General features: G+C 42.8%; 1 protein-coding gene and 1 long non-coding RNA gene across 3 annotated transcripts; both read left to right on the top strand.

Moving 5' to 3' along the window:
* Window position 1: 1 nt before the first annotated feature.
* LOC106567710 (tectonic-like complex member MKS1) lies at window positions 2-2674 on the top strand. The gene is made up of 8 exons (XR_014379946.1): window positions 2-319; window positions 529-650; window positions 784-839; window positions 1028-1163; window positions 1580-1677; window positions 1837-1965; window positions 2094-2265; window positions 2624-2674. It is a non-coding gene; the product is annotated as a tectonic-like complex member MKS1 (long non-coding RNA).
* Window positions 2299-16151, top strand: LOC106595631 (uncharacterized). Of its 2 annotated transcripts, XM_082960310.1 has the most exons (10): window positions 2299-2388; window positions 2624-2678; window positions 12200-12261; window positions 12339-12413; window positions 12546-12584; window positions 12696-13180; window positions 13271-13405; window positions 13600-13887; window positions 14044-14186; window positions 14902-16151. In XM_082960310.1, the coding sequence occupies exons 6-10, from the start codon at window positions 13025-13027 to the stop codon at window positions 14945-14947; spliced, it is 768 nt and encodes a 255-aa protein (XP_082816436.1). In that variant the 5' UTR covers window positions 2299-2388; window positions 2624-2678; window positions 12200-12261; window positions 12339-12413; window positions 12546-12584; window positions 12696-13024; the 3' UTR covers window positions 14948-16151. The 2 variants fall into 2 exon arrangements, with proteins under 2 accessions (XP_082816436.1, XP_082816437.1); XM_082960311.1 differs by lacking the exons at window positions 2299-2388; window positions 2624-2678 and adding an exon at window positions 11505-12032.
* Window positions 16152-16210: the final 59 nt, after the last annotated feature.

Below are 16210 nucleotides of genomic sequence, written 5' to 3'. Positions count from 1 at the left end.
TTTATTCTGCTGCTCTGGACTGGATCCCACGGTAGGTGGCGGTAGTGAACCAATAAATAGTTGGATTGCTCGCCAGAAACCCAACCAGGCAGGCAGACTGTTGTTACCATGCAACGAGCAGACGCTTGTGAAAAGTACTAGCTACAAAATTGTCTCAATTGCTTGCTGCGCGCGTGTGTGTGTGTGTATGTTGCTAATCTAGCTAGTTAGCAAGCCATCAATAAAGTTCCTAACGTTACAACTTGGTAGACGGCTGGAGCACCGACACCGGAGAGTCTGCCTATCGTTCCCGAGATGCTGTCAAAAACCTTACAATTAAGTAAGTTGCAGTTGGCCTTTGTGGGGCTTTTATTCCTTGCATTGCCATAAAAGCAAGACACTGTCTTTAGCTAACGTTAGCTCTCAAAGCAGATGATGATAAACACCCAGTATATTGCTTGACCTGATCCCTGAGTTTGCCATGAAAACATGGCATTTAGCTAGCTAGAATCCTGTTTACCTTGTTTATATTTACAATGGTGTTTACAGGATCCATATTCAGAGATTCACCTCCACAGCAGCCCTCTCCCAACACCTTCAGCAGCAGGTTTTGACTCAACAGGAGAGGAGAGGCATTGAGCTGGACACCCTCAACTCACCGGCTCAATCAGGTATTAACACTGTTTTGAAACAGAAAGATGTTAGATGTTTTGAAACAGAAAGATGTTAGATGCTTCTTAGTTGAGTAGATGTTATTTTCGTGGTGGCTAGATATGGACCAGAACATCTTGGTTTTGTTTTCAGCCGGAGATGATGAGGAGGAGTTGGTGGTAGGCTGGCAGGAGAAGCTGTTCAGTCAGGTAGGTCCTCTACCAGTGTCCTTATAACAAATAAGACTTTACTGTTTAGGATAGTTTGATTTTGCATAGTAAGTTTTGTGTGTGTGTGTGTGTGTGTGTGTGTGTGTGTGTGTGTGTGTGTGTGTGTGTGTGTGTGTGTGTGTGTGTGTGTGTGTGTGTGTGTGTAATATGAAGTGGTTTTGTTCCAGAGTGAGTCAGTATACCAGACTCCACTGGAGAGACAGTACCACACAGAGATCATGGCTCTGGAGCGGACCAGGGGCAGACCGGAACCGCAGGACTTTCACCTACACCGATTCTGACTGCTACACCAATTGGGAAGGGGTGGGTTTCTACTGAATCTCCATTTCTGTAACGGTTCCATAACCACAGACGCTGGAAGACAGGAAGCAAGTACAGGGTGAGGATTTATTAATAAATAGACATGAAACTAAAGAAGAACAGAGTCTGGACAAGAGAAACAAAACAACATCAATGTAGACAAGGGAATGAAACTGAGGAAGTGACAGATATAGGGGAGGCAATCAATGACGTGATCCAGGTGAGTCTGATGAAGCGCTGGTGCGCGTAACGATGGTGACAGGTGTGCGTAATGATGAGCAGCCTGGCGACCTCGTGCTCCAGAGAGGGGGAGCGGGAGCAGACGTGACAATTTCATTATTCAAAACAAAGAATTTACCTCGTTTCTGTCCCAAAGAAACGTTAGTGTTTTAAAGCAGTTTTTTTTATACTCACTACAGCTTTCCCAGAGTATGGTGAGGCAGGTCAAGTCCAACCCTACCTTCCTGGCACATAGGATGGCCAATGTCAGACACAGACGACAGGACAGACAGCCAGTGTAGGTCCCTGTTACTCACCAAAGTGAATTATTATTAAAGTGAATGTAATTGAAGCAACATTGATGTGTGATGTGCTGCTTTGAAGACAAACAGTGTACCGGTATGTTCATATTACCCTTGTATGCAAAATGTGTTTGTGGTATTCTGTTGGTCTGCAGTGACAGCACCTTCCCCAAGTCCAGGCTGATTACCTGGGAGCCCTCGGAGGACTTTGTGAAGACCAGCCACGTGGTCAACACACCTGTACAGACCATGCGCATCATGGATGACCTGGAACCACCGGGCAAGTGAGTAGCACAAGGGGAAAAACCACTATGTAGCCTATGCACTTATTACACTGCTTTGTATGTAATAACTTTGAAGTACATTCCAATTCAGGAATTGAAAAGTGGCATTGTATTCTTGTATTCCTCAGACTTGGCCAAAAGGAGAAGGAATGCTTGTTGTGCACGATAAGAGCAGATGGAAATGGAGTGGTTACCATCAAACCAGACTTCAACAAAGGCAAGGAGCCGCACCCGCTGAAGTCAAAATGTTTTACCCCTAGCTCAAATAAGGGTCACTTACTTGGTAGCAGAATTCATACAGTACAAGCCATTTACTGTGTTATGATGCTGTGTGTTTGCACTCAAGGTTGAGACGGAGGGGGAGAAGAGGGAGGTGTGGCGTCAGACTAGATGAGACGGAATAGCAACAGTGCATATATAGACGTGAGTGACTGAGTGTGTAGTGTTATTCACTGTTGGTGCACTGTAATAATACTTGTATTATAGTTCACCCCAAAATCAAAACTTGGCATAAGTTTTTGTAACCCAAAGTGGCCTAATGTCAGATTTGTCCTTATGCATGTACATACAGTACACTGATGAAATATTATTATAGCCTTTCAGGCAGGTTAGAGTCTTTTCTATGATGATGACCTCTCCTGTCTTTTTCTCCTTTCAGCGTTATGTACGTCATAAAGACTACCTCAACAGCTTGTTTGGCCAGGACTGAAATGGTATGTATGTAGTTTGTGACAGATCCTTAACACAAGTTGTTTAATCAGCAAAGGTCATCTCAAATACAATTTTATTTGTCACATGCGCCGACTACAACAGGTGTAGCAGACCTTACAGTGAAATGCTTATTTACAAGCCCTTAACCAACAATGCAGTTTAAGAAAAATAAGTGTTAAGTAAAAAATAGATAATTAAAATAAAAGTAACAAATAAATAGAGAGCAGCAGTAAAATAACAATTGCGAGGCTATATACAGGGGGTACCGGTACAGAGTCAATGTACGGGGGCACCGGTTCGTCGAGGTAAAAGAGGTAATATGTCCATGTAGGTAGAGGTAAAGTGACTATGCATTGATAATAAACAGAGAGTAGCAGCAACTTAAAACAGTGTGGGGGGGTGCAAAAAGTCTGGGTAGCCATTTGATTAGCTGTTAAGGAGTCTTATGGCTTCGGGGTAGAAGCTGTTAAGAAGTATTTTGGAGCTAGACTTGGCGCTCCAGTACCGCTTGCCGTGCGGTAGCAGAGAGGACATTCTATGACTAGTATGGCTGGAGTCTTTGATCGTTTTTAGGGCCTTCTTCTGACACCGCCTGGTATAGAGGTCCTGGATGGCAGGAAGCTTGGCTCCAGTGATGTACTGGGCCGTACGCACTACCCTCTGTAGTGCCTTGCGGTCAAAGTCCGAGCAGTTGCCATACCAGGCAGTGATTCAACCAGTCAGGATGCTCTCGATGGTGCAGCTGTAGAATTCTTTGAGGATCTGAGGACCCATGCCAAATCTTTTCAGTCTCTTGTGGGGGAATAGGCTTTGTTGTGCCCTCTTCACGACTCTTGGTGTGTTTGGACCATGATAGTTTGGTGATGTGGACACCAAGGAACTTGAAGCTCTCAACCTGCTCCACTACAGCCCTGTCGATGAGAATGGGGGCGTGCTTGGTCCTCCATTTCCTGTAGCCCACGATCATCTCCTTTGTCATGATCACGTTAAGGGAGGGGTTGTTGTCCTGGCACCACATGGCCAGGTCTCTGACCTCCTCCTAATAGGCTGTCTCATCGTTGTCGGTGATCAGGCCTACCCCTGTTGTGTCATTGGCAAACTTAATGATGGTGTTGGAGTCATGCCTGGCCATGCAGTCATGAGTGAAAAGGGAGTACAGGAGGGGTGGTATGCAAATTGGAGTGGGTCTTGGGTTTCTGGGATAGTGGTATTGATGTGAGCCATGACCAGCCTTTCAAAACAGTTCATGGCTACAGACGTAAGTGCTACGGGTCGGTTGTCATTTAGGCAGGTTGCCTTAGTGTTCTTGGGCACAGGAACTATGGTCTTCTGCTTGAAACACGTTGGTGTTACAAACTCAGTCAGGCACAGGTTGAAAATGTCAGTGCAGACACTTGCCAGTTGGTCAGCGCATGCTCAGACTACACGTCCTGGTAATCCGTCTGGCTCTGTGGCCTTGTTTAATGGTCTTACTCACATCGGCTACAGAGTGCGTGATCACACAGTCGTCCGGAACAGCTGATGCTGTCATGCATGTTTTAGTGTTGCTTGCCTCGACGCGAGCATAGAAGTAATTTAGCTCGTCTGGTAAGCTCGTGTCACTGGGCAGCTCGCGGCTGTGCATGTCTTTGTAGTCTGTAATAATTTGCAAGCCCTGCCGCATCCGACGAGTGTCGGCGCCAGTGTAGTACGATTCAATCTTAGTCCTGTATTGACGCTTTGCCTGTTTGATGGTTCATCATAGGGCATAGCAGGAGTTCTTATAAGCTTCCGGGTTATAGTCTCGCTCTTTGAAAGCGGCAGTTCTACCCTTTCAGCTCAGTGCGGATGTTGCCTGTAATCAATGGCATCTGGTTGGGGTATGTACGCACAGTCACTTTGGGGACGATGCCCTCGATGCACTTATTGATGAAGTCAGTGACTAATGTGGTGTGCTCCTCAATGCCATCGGAAGAATCCTGGAACATATTCCAGTCTGTGGAAGCAGAACAGTCCTGTAGCTTAGCATCAGCTTCATCTGACCACTTTTTTTACTGACCGATTCACTGGTGCTTCCTGATTTAGTTTTTGCTTGTAAGCAGGAACCAGGAGGATAGAATTATGGTCAAATTTGCCAAATGGAGGGAGAGCTTTGTACGCGTCTCTGTGTGTGGAGTAAAGGTGGTGTAGAGTTTTTTTTTTTCCCCCTCTGGTTGCACATGTGACATGCTGGTAGAAATGAGGTAAAACGGATTTAAGTTTCCCTGCATTAAAGTCCCCCAGCCACTAGGAGCGCCGCCTCTGGATGAGCGTTTTCCTGTTTGGTTATGGCCGTGTTCAGCTCATTGAGTGCGGTCTTCGTGCCAGCAGCGGTTTGTGGTGGTAAATAGACAGCTACGAAGAATATAGATGAAAACTCTCTTGGTAAATAGTGTGGTCTACAGCTTATCATGACATACTCTACTTCAGGTGAGAAAAACCTTGAGACTTCCTTAGATTTCGTGCACCAGCTGTTGTTTACAAATACACATAGACCGCCACCCCTTGTCTTACCTGTTCTATCCTGCCGAAGAAGCGTAAAACCCGCCAGTTGTATGTTATTCATGTCGTTGTTCAACCACGTCTCGAAGAAACATAAGATTTTACAGTTTTTAATGTCCCGTTGGTAGGATATACGTGCTCGTAGTTTGTCTTTTATCCAATGATTGTACGTTGGCTAATAGGACCGATGGTAAAGGCAGATTACCCACTCGCCGTCAGATCCTTACAAGGCACCAAGACCTACATCCCTTATATATATATATCTCTGTCTCTTTCTCCTGCGAATGATGAGGATGAGGGCCTTGTCGGGTTTCTGGAGTAAATCCTTCGCGTCCAACTCGTTAGAGAAATAAAATTCTTCCAGTACGGGATGAGTAAACACTGTCCTGATATCTAGAAGCTCTTTTCGGTCATAAGAGACGGTGGCAGAAACATTATGTACAAAATAAGTTACAAATAACGCGACAAAACACACACAATAGCAGCCATCTCCTCCGGTGCCATTATTGTTGAGTTTGTGGTGGTTCTTTGGTTCTTTGACTTTTCTATAGGCGACTACTTGGACTAGATGCTGTCCTATCTGTTGGACTATGGTACTTATCTGGCCTATTAGCACTGCATCACCATTGGATTTAGCCTCTCTGGGCTAGGTGGGACGTTTGCGTCCCACCCTAGTCAACAGCCAGTGGAATCCCGTGGCGCGATATTCAAATACCTTAGAAATGCTATTACTTCAATTTCTCAAACATATGACTATTTTACACCATTTTAAAGACAAGACTCTCGTTAATCTAACCACACTGTCCGATTTCAAAAAGGCTTTACAACGAAAGCAAAACATTAGATTATGTCAGCAGAGTACCCAGCCAGAAATAATCAGACACCCATTTTTCAAGCTAGCATATAATGTCACAAAAACCAAAACCACAGGTAAATGCAGCACTAACCTTTGATGATCTTCATCAGATGACACTCCTAGGACATTATGTTATACAATACATGCATGTTTTGTTCAATCAAGTTCATATTTATATCAAAAAACAGCTTTTTACATTAGCATGTGACTAGCATGTGACTAGCATTCCCACCGAACACTTCCGGTGAATTTACTAAATTACTCACGATAAACGTCCACAAAAAACATAACAATTATTTTAAGAATTATAGATACAGAACTCCTTTATGCAATTGCGGTGTCCGATTTTAAAATAGCTTTTCGGTGAAAGCACATTTTGCAATATTCTGAGTAGATAGCCCGGCCATCACAGGCTAGCTATTTTGACACCCACCAAGTTTGGTACTCACCAAACTCAGATTTACTATAACAAAAATTGGATTACCTTTGCTGTTCTTCGTTAGAATGCACTCCCAGGACTTCTACTTCAATAACAAATGTTGGTTTGGTTCCAAATAATCCATAGTTATATCCAAATAGCGGCGTTTTGTTCGTGCGTTCAAGACACTATCCGAAGGGTGACGCGCCGGCGCATATCGTGACAAAAAATGTCAAAATATTCCATTACCGTACTTCGAGGCATGTCAAACGCTGTTTAACCTGTTAGGGCTAGTGGGCAGTATTGACACGGCTGGATAAAAAACGTACCCGATTTAATCTGGTTACTACTCCTGCCCAGTAACTAGAATATGCATATAATTATTGGCTTTGGATAGAAAACACTCCAAAGTTTCTAAAACTGTTTGAATGGTGTCTGTGAGTATAACAGAACTCAAATGGCAGGTCAAAACCTGAGAAGATTCTGTACAGGAAGTACCCTGTCTGACCATTTCTTGGCCTTCTTTACCATCTCTATCCATTACAAAGGATCTCTGCTGTTACGTGACACTTCCTACGGCTGCCATGGACTCTCAGAAGGCGGCAAAAAGCTGAATCGTGGCTTTGCAGGCTCTGGCTGAAAAAAAGTAGCGCGTTTGGGTAGTGGCTGGTTACAGTACTGTGAGACTCAGGCGCGTGCCCGCGTCGACCGAATGCTTTGTTTTCTTTCCTCTGTTTACCTAAACGAAGATTCCCGGTCGGAATATTATCGCTTTTTTACGAGAAAAATGGCATAAAAATTGATTTTAAACAGCGGTTGACATGCTTCGAAGTACGGTAATGGAATATTTAGAATTTTTTGGTCACGAATTGCGCCATGCTCGTAACCCTGATTTACCATTTCGGATAGTGTCTGGAACGCACAAACAAAACGCCGCTATTTGGATATAACGATGGATTATTTTGGACCAAACCAACATTTGTTATTGAAGTAGCAGTCCTGGGAGTGCGTTCTGACGAAGACAACAAAGGTAATCAAACTTTTGTAATAGTAAATCGGAGTTTGGTCAGGGCTAAACTTGGTCGGTGTCTAAATGGCTAGCCGTGATGGCTGGGCTATCTACTGAGAATATTGCAAAATGTGCTTTCACCGAAAAGCTATTTTAAAATCGGACACCTCGATTGCACAAAGGAGTTCTGTTTCTATAATTCTTAAAATAATTGTTATGTTTTTTGTGAACGTTTATCGTGAGTAATTTAGTAAATTGTTAGTAAATTCCCCGGAAGTTTGCGGGGGGTATGCTAGTTCTGAACGTCACATGCTAATGTAAAAAGCTGGTTTTTGATATAAATATGAACTTGATTGAACAAAACATGCATGTATTGTATAACATAATGTCCTAGGTGTGTCATCTGATGAAGATCATCAAAGGTTAGTGCTGCATTTAGCTGTCTTCTGGGTTTTTGTGACATTATATGCTAGCTTGAAAAATGGGTGTCTGATTATTTCTGGCTGGGTACTCTGCTGACATAATCTAATGTTTTGCTTTCGTTGTAAAGCCTTTTTGAAATCGGACAGTGTGGTTAGATTAACGAGAGTCTTGTCTTTAAAATGCTGTAAAATAGTCATATGTTTGAGAAATTGAAGAAATAGCATTTCTAAGGTATTTGAAAATCGCGCCACGGGATTCCACTGGCTGTTGCATAGGTGGAACGAATTCGTCCCGCCTAGCCCAGAGAGGTTAAAATCAATTTTTATGCGATTTTCCTCGTTAAATAGCGATAATATTCCGACCGGGAGTCGTTGTTTTCGTTGAAAGACTGAAAAAGTAACATGGACTCTTCACGTGCATGCGCACATCCGTCTCATTGTTCTCAGATCGACCACTTACCAAAAGCCCTACTGTTTTTCAGCCAGTAACTGCAGAGTCATCATTCAACGTTCTGGCGCCTTCTGAGAGCCTATGGGAGCCTTAGAAAGTGTCACGTTACAGCAGAGATCCTCTGTTTTGGAAAGAGATGACAAAGAAGGCCAAGAAATGGTCAGAGAGGGCGCTTCCTGTTTGGAATCTTCTCAGGTTTTGGCCTGCCATATGAGTTCTGTTATACTCACAGACACCATTCAAACAGTTTTAGAAACTTTAGGGTGTTTTCTATCCAAATCAAACAATTATATGCATATTCTAGTTACTGGGCAGGAGTAGTAACTAGATTAAATCGGGTACGTTTTTTATCCGGCCGTGCAAATACTGCCCCCTATCCCCAACAGGTTAGGAGTGGAGGTGCTAACAACCTGGGGCCTAGGTGAGTTAACTGCATGATGACCATGAGAAGCTGCATTGTCCCCACTGACTAAAGGAACTTCCCATGCAATTTCACTACCATTGACATCACCACACATACTAGGACTACCAGGTGGGAAAGGAATAGGTAACCCCAACACACCCCTTCCCCTACCAACATTGACAGGTTTTAGCATATCTGAACAACCAATATGGTTGAAACTCATTGTAGTAGCTCAAAATGAAAGTAAAAAAAAAAAATGTACAGTACGACAGAAATAACTGAGACAGAGGACAGTGTTGCATCAACGTTACAGCTTGTTGCGTTTCTTCTCGCCAACTAAGAAAATGTGGAACAAGGGAAGCGGTCTGAATACTTTCCGAATGCACTGTACACAATCCATGTCTTAAGGCTTAAAAATCCTTCTTTAACCTGTCTCCTCCCCTTCATCTACACTGATATGAAGTGGATTTAACAAGTGACATCAATAAGGGACCCTAGCTTTCAACTGGATTCACCTGGTCAGTCTGTCATGGAAAGAGCAGGTGTTCTTAATGTTTTGTGCACTCAGACTAAACAAGAGATTTACTGCTCACTAAGTTCACTGCTACCTCCAGCAGCATTATTTATTTCCTGACCAGTCTTGTGAAAAGTCTGGGTTTTGGAGAAATCTTTTGCAATAGCGCTCAGGTTTACTAAACCATTGGAACTATTAATTTCCATTATCTGATAGAATCAGCCCCATAATGAATTTATTTGACTAATTTCCTTATATGAACTGTAACTCAGTAAAATCTTTGAAATTGTTGTGTGTTGTGTTTATATTTTTGTTCAGTATCCATTAATGTAGAAGTGTTCAGAAACATATTCTATTCACATTTACAATAAAAGTGACTCCAAAATGGCACAATACATTATTTACCATTCATTTCTATTGGGCACAACATCATCTGAAACAACCAAAACAAACTCCAAATGCATCCAACAAGTTTGTCGAGTCACAAGCTTGATGTAGTCATTGCATGCTAGGAATAGGGGTCCAAATACTAAACTTTTGACTACTTTAATACACATAAGTGAATTTGTCCAAATACTTATGACTCCTTGAAATAGGGGGACTAGATACATAAAGTGCTTTCATTTCTAAACGGTTAAACAGATATGCATGAAAAATATGACATTTTGTACTTTCAACTCAGGCATCTTCTTGTCCAGCACTGATGCCCTAGCATCAGACATGTCTAGAAGTGGGTGCCAGCCCTTTCCATGTTTCCCCAGAGCAAGATAAGGAGAATGTGTGACACAGTGATGGTACATTTTCCTAACCAAACATCCCATTATGTACAGCATGATGACTCAACACAAATTTCAAGTATATCATTTATTTTTATTTAACCTTTATTTAACTAGGCAAGTCAGTTAAGAACAAATTCTTATTTACAATGACGGCCTACCCTGGCCAAACCCGGACAGCGCCGGGCCGATTGTGCACCGTCCTATGGGATTCCCAATCACGTCCGGATGTGATACAGCCTGGATTCGAACCAGGGACTGTAGACAAAGATGCAGTGCCTTAGACCACAGCGCCGCACATAAACATATTACAACTTAACTACACTACTAAGCACACTTAAAGCTGTGACATACTGCAGTGTATCATGGTTATTGTCAACCACAATAAGGTTGGAGTAAGGATAGAGATCCCCCCTGCGATGATGGGGTTGCAGAGGAAGACAGTGTGTGGGACCAAAAGTGTTGCGATGACCAGAAACAGCCAGGGCTAACATGGGTACACTGACCCCAAAAAGAAAGCCCTCAACCATAACCACTGTAGCCATACCCATAAGGGAGAGAGATACAGGAACTAACCCCTCCACTTGATTCTGGGCAGATGCACCAAACAGTACCAGCCCCAGGAGGGTGTACAACACCCCTGTGCTGATAGAGAGCAGCTGAAACATGAGGAGGAACCAAACAGTGCCCACAATCTTCTCAGTCCCACCAGAGGAGCATCAGAACCCCAATGCTGAAGAGTAGCTGGGTCACTGTCTTGTGGTGGAAGGAGTATGTGATGAGCTTGTGTACCGTAAAGGAAGAGGAGAGGATTAAAACTGAAATTAACGGGTTGACAGACATCAGCGGCATTGATGTGTTGTGCTCTAGCTTGCTGCTGTAGCCTACTGGCACCATATGTTACGTCATTAATGATAGCTACAAGTTGTAGCAAGCTAGATAACGTTACAACATTCCCATACAAAGTAGCTAGCTAGCTACCGAGCATATGATTCTTAAATCACCCAGTCCCTCCTTGCTAACGTACCATGCCCATTGGCAAAAACTGTAGTTCCAAGACTTTAGACATCCTCTGATGAACCGGAATATGCAGTGACAGTAAACAAAACAAATGATACTATAATGACAGCAACAATGCCACTTTTTAGCCTGAACTCAGTAGTAAAACTCTTGAACCTCTGAACCACATCTTTCAAAACTATTCGGGTGATCATGTTGATGCTCAGTGCATACTTGTCAAACTACTAGAGGATATTCAAGCACAATACAACATGTCAGTTACGACACTTTTCCTCCAATATTGCACAACACTTTAGCCAAGACTTGAGTAGCTAGCTTGCTAAACCAAAACAAATGTACTGGACTTCCGCATTTGGATTAATGACTTTCACAACCACAAAGTTACTGTTGCGGAGATCATGAAGTGCGCTAAGGCAGTGCTGCATTTAAAGACACTTCCACCTGCTGGCTTGTGCCTGAAATGTGATGACCAAAGAGTCCTCAACAGCTCATTTGAGTTAGATAGAAAGCTTGATAGATATATTTGATTTGACAGTTTAATAAAATAAAACCGTTTAATTAAATAAAACGTGTCAGGCCAGGGACAACACAATAAAGTAAACGGCTTCCATTGTGTTCCCTTAATGTTACTCAAAGTAAAACAATAATAAAAAAATATTTGGCAAGGAATGGTTTTTTCCCATTGATATCATGTTGGCCTATCTATGCAAAACGTCCAACCAACCATCGATACAACCATTACTCAGTCAGTAGGATATAATAAGCACATCACGTTCGTTATTGAGCTACAACCAGTGAGAAGATGCGACCACCAGTCCGGCTCCAAACAAGCCTTTTTCTTGTGACGTATTATGCGCGGTCATAAAGCTGTGATATAAAATGACGTAGCCATGCATTAATTCACTACATAAACTGTGTTCAGATTTGATTTAATCTACAATCGTTTTCTTCACTCAGGTTGTTGCAGGTATTCTTTGACCTTTTGGGGCACCTCCTTCCCAACATATATATATATATATATATATATAGGGAATAGGGTGCCATTTGGAATGCCATCTTCGTGTGCGGTGTGTGTGCTGTGTGTGAGTCAGGATGTGTTTTGTGTCAATCAATTGATGGAAATGTTTCCCTCAGAAAGAAAGATGGACCGTAATGATGAGAGAATCAAAAGAGCTTTAAGACGCCGCCCTTATGTGGTAAATATCAAATATTTGTTTGTTTTGTCCTGTTTTTGTTATATTATCACATTCTAAATTGAGTGTTGTGTTGACAGTTGAAACCAGTGAGGGTGAACACCCCTGATTCCGTGTTGTGGCCAACCGGCAAGGTGCACAGAAGGCCAAAGCCTGTAAGTCATATCCGACCTGAAACAATAACACATACACATTAGTTATGCATTCTGCATGTACAAACTGCAGTTATCAGAATGAAAGCAAATGCAGAAATCCCTATCTAACCACATTGAATGCTGTCTTCACAGTCTACTTCAGTGCAGACCCCTCAGATCCACAAAAGGCCTGTAAGTCACATTCAAATTCAACCACATAACAGTACTTATATTATTTATTGATACACAATTCAAGGCCAAAATGAGCAAAGCAGTGTTGAATTCATTCTTTACTGTTAACAGCCAATCATTGTGAGCTATGGGCAGGACCAAACATCTGGGGATGGATGGAGCATCAATCCAGAGCCTCTCAGCCAGGTCATCTCTGCTGTTCCCATAGAGACACAACAGATAGATCAATCTGTTGATTCATATGGCCATTTTGGGTGGCTTGGTTGAATTGACAATCATCCATTCGAGATGCTAAAGAATCCTATACTATGGAAGGTCTTTAGACCCACCCCTAATGTTATGGGAGTTGCATTTATTGCATTTTCAGTTACCCATGTATTACTCACTACTTGTACAACCATGTTGGATTGTCTACATATTCTACATTTCCTTGAGGGTCAATGCCAGTGTATTCTATGGCTGCCATGAGTACATGTCTTTCTCTGTCTCCTCAGTCTGGAAGGGTGACTCGGCTGATGGAGAGAAAATATGATGTGACCTCATCCTCCAGTTCTGATGACTTTTCCATCTACTCCTTCACTGACTGTGAATCGGAGGTAAAAGAGTTGTACCCTACCGTCCATGTCTTTGTTGAGTGACATCACTGTGAGGAGGATGGTCTCTGACTAGTTGACTCTGATACACAGTGTGATGATGAGGATCATGAAAGGAGGACACCACCGCTGAAAGTTGAGGATGGAAAAGTGACCAAGCTTGACGTGAGGGTTATGGACGAGGATGATGATCTGTCTCTCCACTCCTTCGATGAGTCAGACTTCCTGGTAAGTTCTGCATATTAAAAAAAATTATATATATATATATATACATACATGGGGGATTGGAAATGATGCAGACAATTACTTATTGCGTGTAGTCATGTATCTGCAATATGTATAGAGTAGTTATAAAGTATTTCTACAGATTGTGTTGAACATAGCACTTTCCTGATATGTTACTTTACTTTCTGGTCCTACAGAGCCCAGGGAAGGACTCAAGTCCTGTATCTGTCAAGAATGGTCTCTCTCCTCTTGTGACCTCAGCACACCGGACCCTGGCTGAAGCCCTACGGGCCCTGCCCTCTGCTGTAGGCTCTCCCTACCCAGTAAATGTCCCAAGGCCTCTGACTCCTCTCAGCCCTGTCATTATCGCTCCGCCCCGAACAGAGAACTTCCCATACCGCCACAGCCCTCGCCTGGCTCCCATCACCAACCTGAGCGAGTCCGGCAGGAAGCTGCTCCAGGAAATTGCTGGAGTGGCCCCACAGGTGAGAGGAAATACAAGAAGGGAATATTGTCCGTAAGTCCTTCTATAGTATAGCATAAGTCCTTCTATAGTATAGCATAGCTCTAGGTATCGTAGCTCAAGAGAAGAGAAAACCTATAAGCTTACATTACTTTATCTCCTTGTCCAAAATATTCAGGAAGGGAAGGTCAATAAGAAAAACAAGGGCAAGGCCAAAAAAGTAGTGAAGCAAGAGAAGGCCAGTAAGATGCAACAGATGGGAAATGTTGGAGAAAGTAAGGAGGAGGACAAGAAAGAGGAAAAGAAGAGTCTGTGGAAGAGGTGAGGAAATAGAGGAGGGAGAAGTGGAACATAACCAAGGAATACTAGACTAGAGAATTAGAGAAATAGAATGAGGTAGCAGAGAAAGAGCAGCTATCTGATGTGTAAGTGCAAACTTATGCAATAAGGCACGAGGAGGTGTGGTATATGGCCAATATATCATGGCTAAGGGCTGTTCTTATGCACAACGCAACACGGAGTACCTGGATACAGCCCTTAGCCGTGGTATATTGGCCATATACCACAAACCCCCGAGGTGCCTTATTGCTATTATTAGCTGGTTACCAACGTAATTAGAGCAGTAAAAATACATGTTTTTGTCACACCCGTGGTATATGGTCTGTTATAAACTGGGTGGTTCGAGCCCTGAATGCTGATTGGCTGACAGCCGTGGTGTATCAGACCGTATACCACAGGTATGACAAAGCATTTATTTTTATTGCTCTAATTACGTTGGTAACCAGTTCATAATAGCAAAAAGAAACCTTGGGGGTTTGTGGTATATGGCCATTATACCACGGCTAAGGGCTGTATCCAGGCACTCCGTGTCGTGTTGTGCCTAAGAACAGCCCTTAGGTGTGGTATATTGACCATATACCACACCCCCTCGTGCCTTATTGCTTAAATATACCACGGCTGTCAGCCAATCAGCATTCAGGGATCGAACCACCCAGTTTATAATACTATTTATTCTCCTGTGGTTTTTGATTGACAGGTTTCTTCAGTGGCTGCTGCCCAAACTGAGATGTTCAAAGAAATAATGGCCAACTATTACTTCTACCACACACACACACACACACACACACACACACACACACACACACACACACACACACACATTTTGAGTATTGGTTATTCTTACAACACACACAAACGTAATTTCAGAGACAGGAATTATGATTAGCAAAATACATATATTGGTCTCATTCTTATATTTTGAGACATGCAGCATTATAAAAAAAAAAAAAAGATATTGGTCTCCATCCAGCCTATGATAATGATTTGGATTTTCATGCTTAGGCTTGGAAATATATCCAGGAGAAGCAGGGTCAACACCTCTACTCATGTCATAAGTGCCATGACATCTTTAGTAACTACAGAGAGATAAGACCTCTGTCTCCACATTCTCATCCAAAGGACAGCACCAACCTTAGGGCAGTGTCACTGGTATCCTTGGGCCAAAGTGAAGAGGTGAGGGCCCCTTACTGGTCTCCTTGCAATATCTGGTCTCCCACACAGAGATGGAAATCTACACCTGTTTAGACCCTGGAGGATATGGCTTCAGATGAAAGACAGCAGAGAGATGTCCCCAGTCCACCTGGCCGTGCTGCTGCTCCAGTTTCAACTGTTCTGCCTGCGGCTATGGAACCCTGACCTGTTCACCGGACGTGCTTGTTGCACCCTCGACAACTACTATGATTATTATTATTTGACCATGCTGGTCATTTATGAACATTTTAACATTTTAACATCTTGACCATGTTCTGTTATAATATCCACCCTGCACAGCCAGAAGAGGACTGGCCACCCCTCATAGCCTGGTTCCTCTCTAGGTTTCTTCCTAGGTTTTTGGCCTTTCTAGGGAGTTTTTCCTAGGGAGTTTTTCCTAGCCACCGTACTTCTTTCACATGCTTTGCTTGCTGTTTGGGGTTTTAGGCTGGGTTTCTGTACAGCACTTTGAGATATCAGCTGATGTACGAAGGGCTATATAAAAATAAATTTGATTGATTTGATTGATTTGAGATGCAGAACGTAAAAGCTTCAAACACTGTGATATGCAAATTCAGGACCATTGTACACTGAAGTGGAGCATGCATCTGGTCTGAAGCATGTCAAAAGAGTGCAAATTAACTGGGACTGGAGGACTGCATCACATTTAAACTAAATTAGCATGTATCTGATTTAGCTACACTCATCTGTACTTGAATTGTGTTGTTTGAAACGTGTATTTCCAATAAAGCTTTTTAAATTGCAATTATTTGTGTCAGACAGATTTTTGTCTTAATTAATTACATCAGGGGTTC

Source organism: Salmo salar, chromosome 13, assembly GCF_965601325.2.
Source record: "Salmo salar chromosome 13, fSalSal1, whole genome shotgun sequence".
Classification (NCBI taxonomy): domain Eukaryota; kingdom Metazoa; phylum Chordata; class Actinopteri; order Salmoniformes; family Salmonidae; genus Salmo; species Salmo salar.
This window is presented reverse-complemented; position numbering and strand designations above follow the sequence as displayed.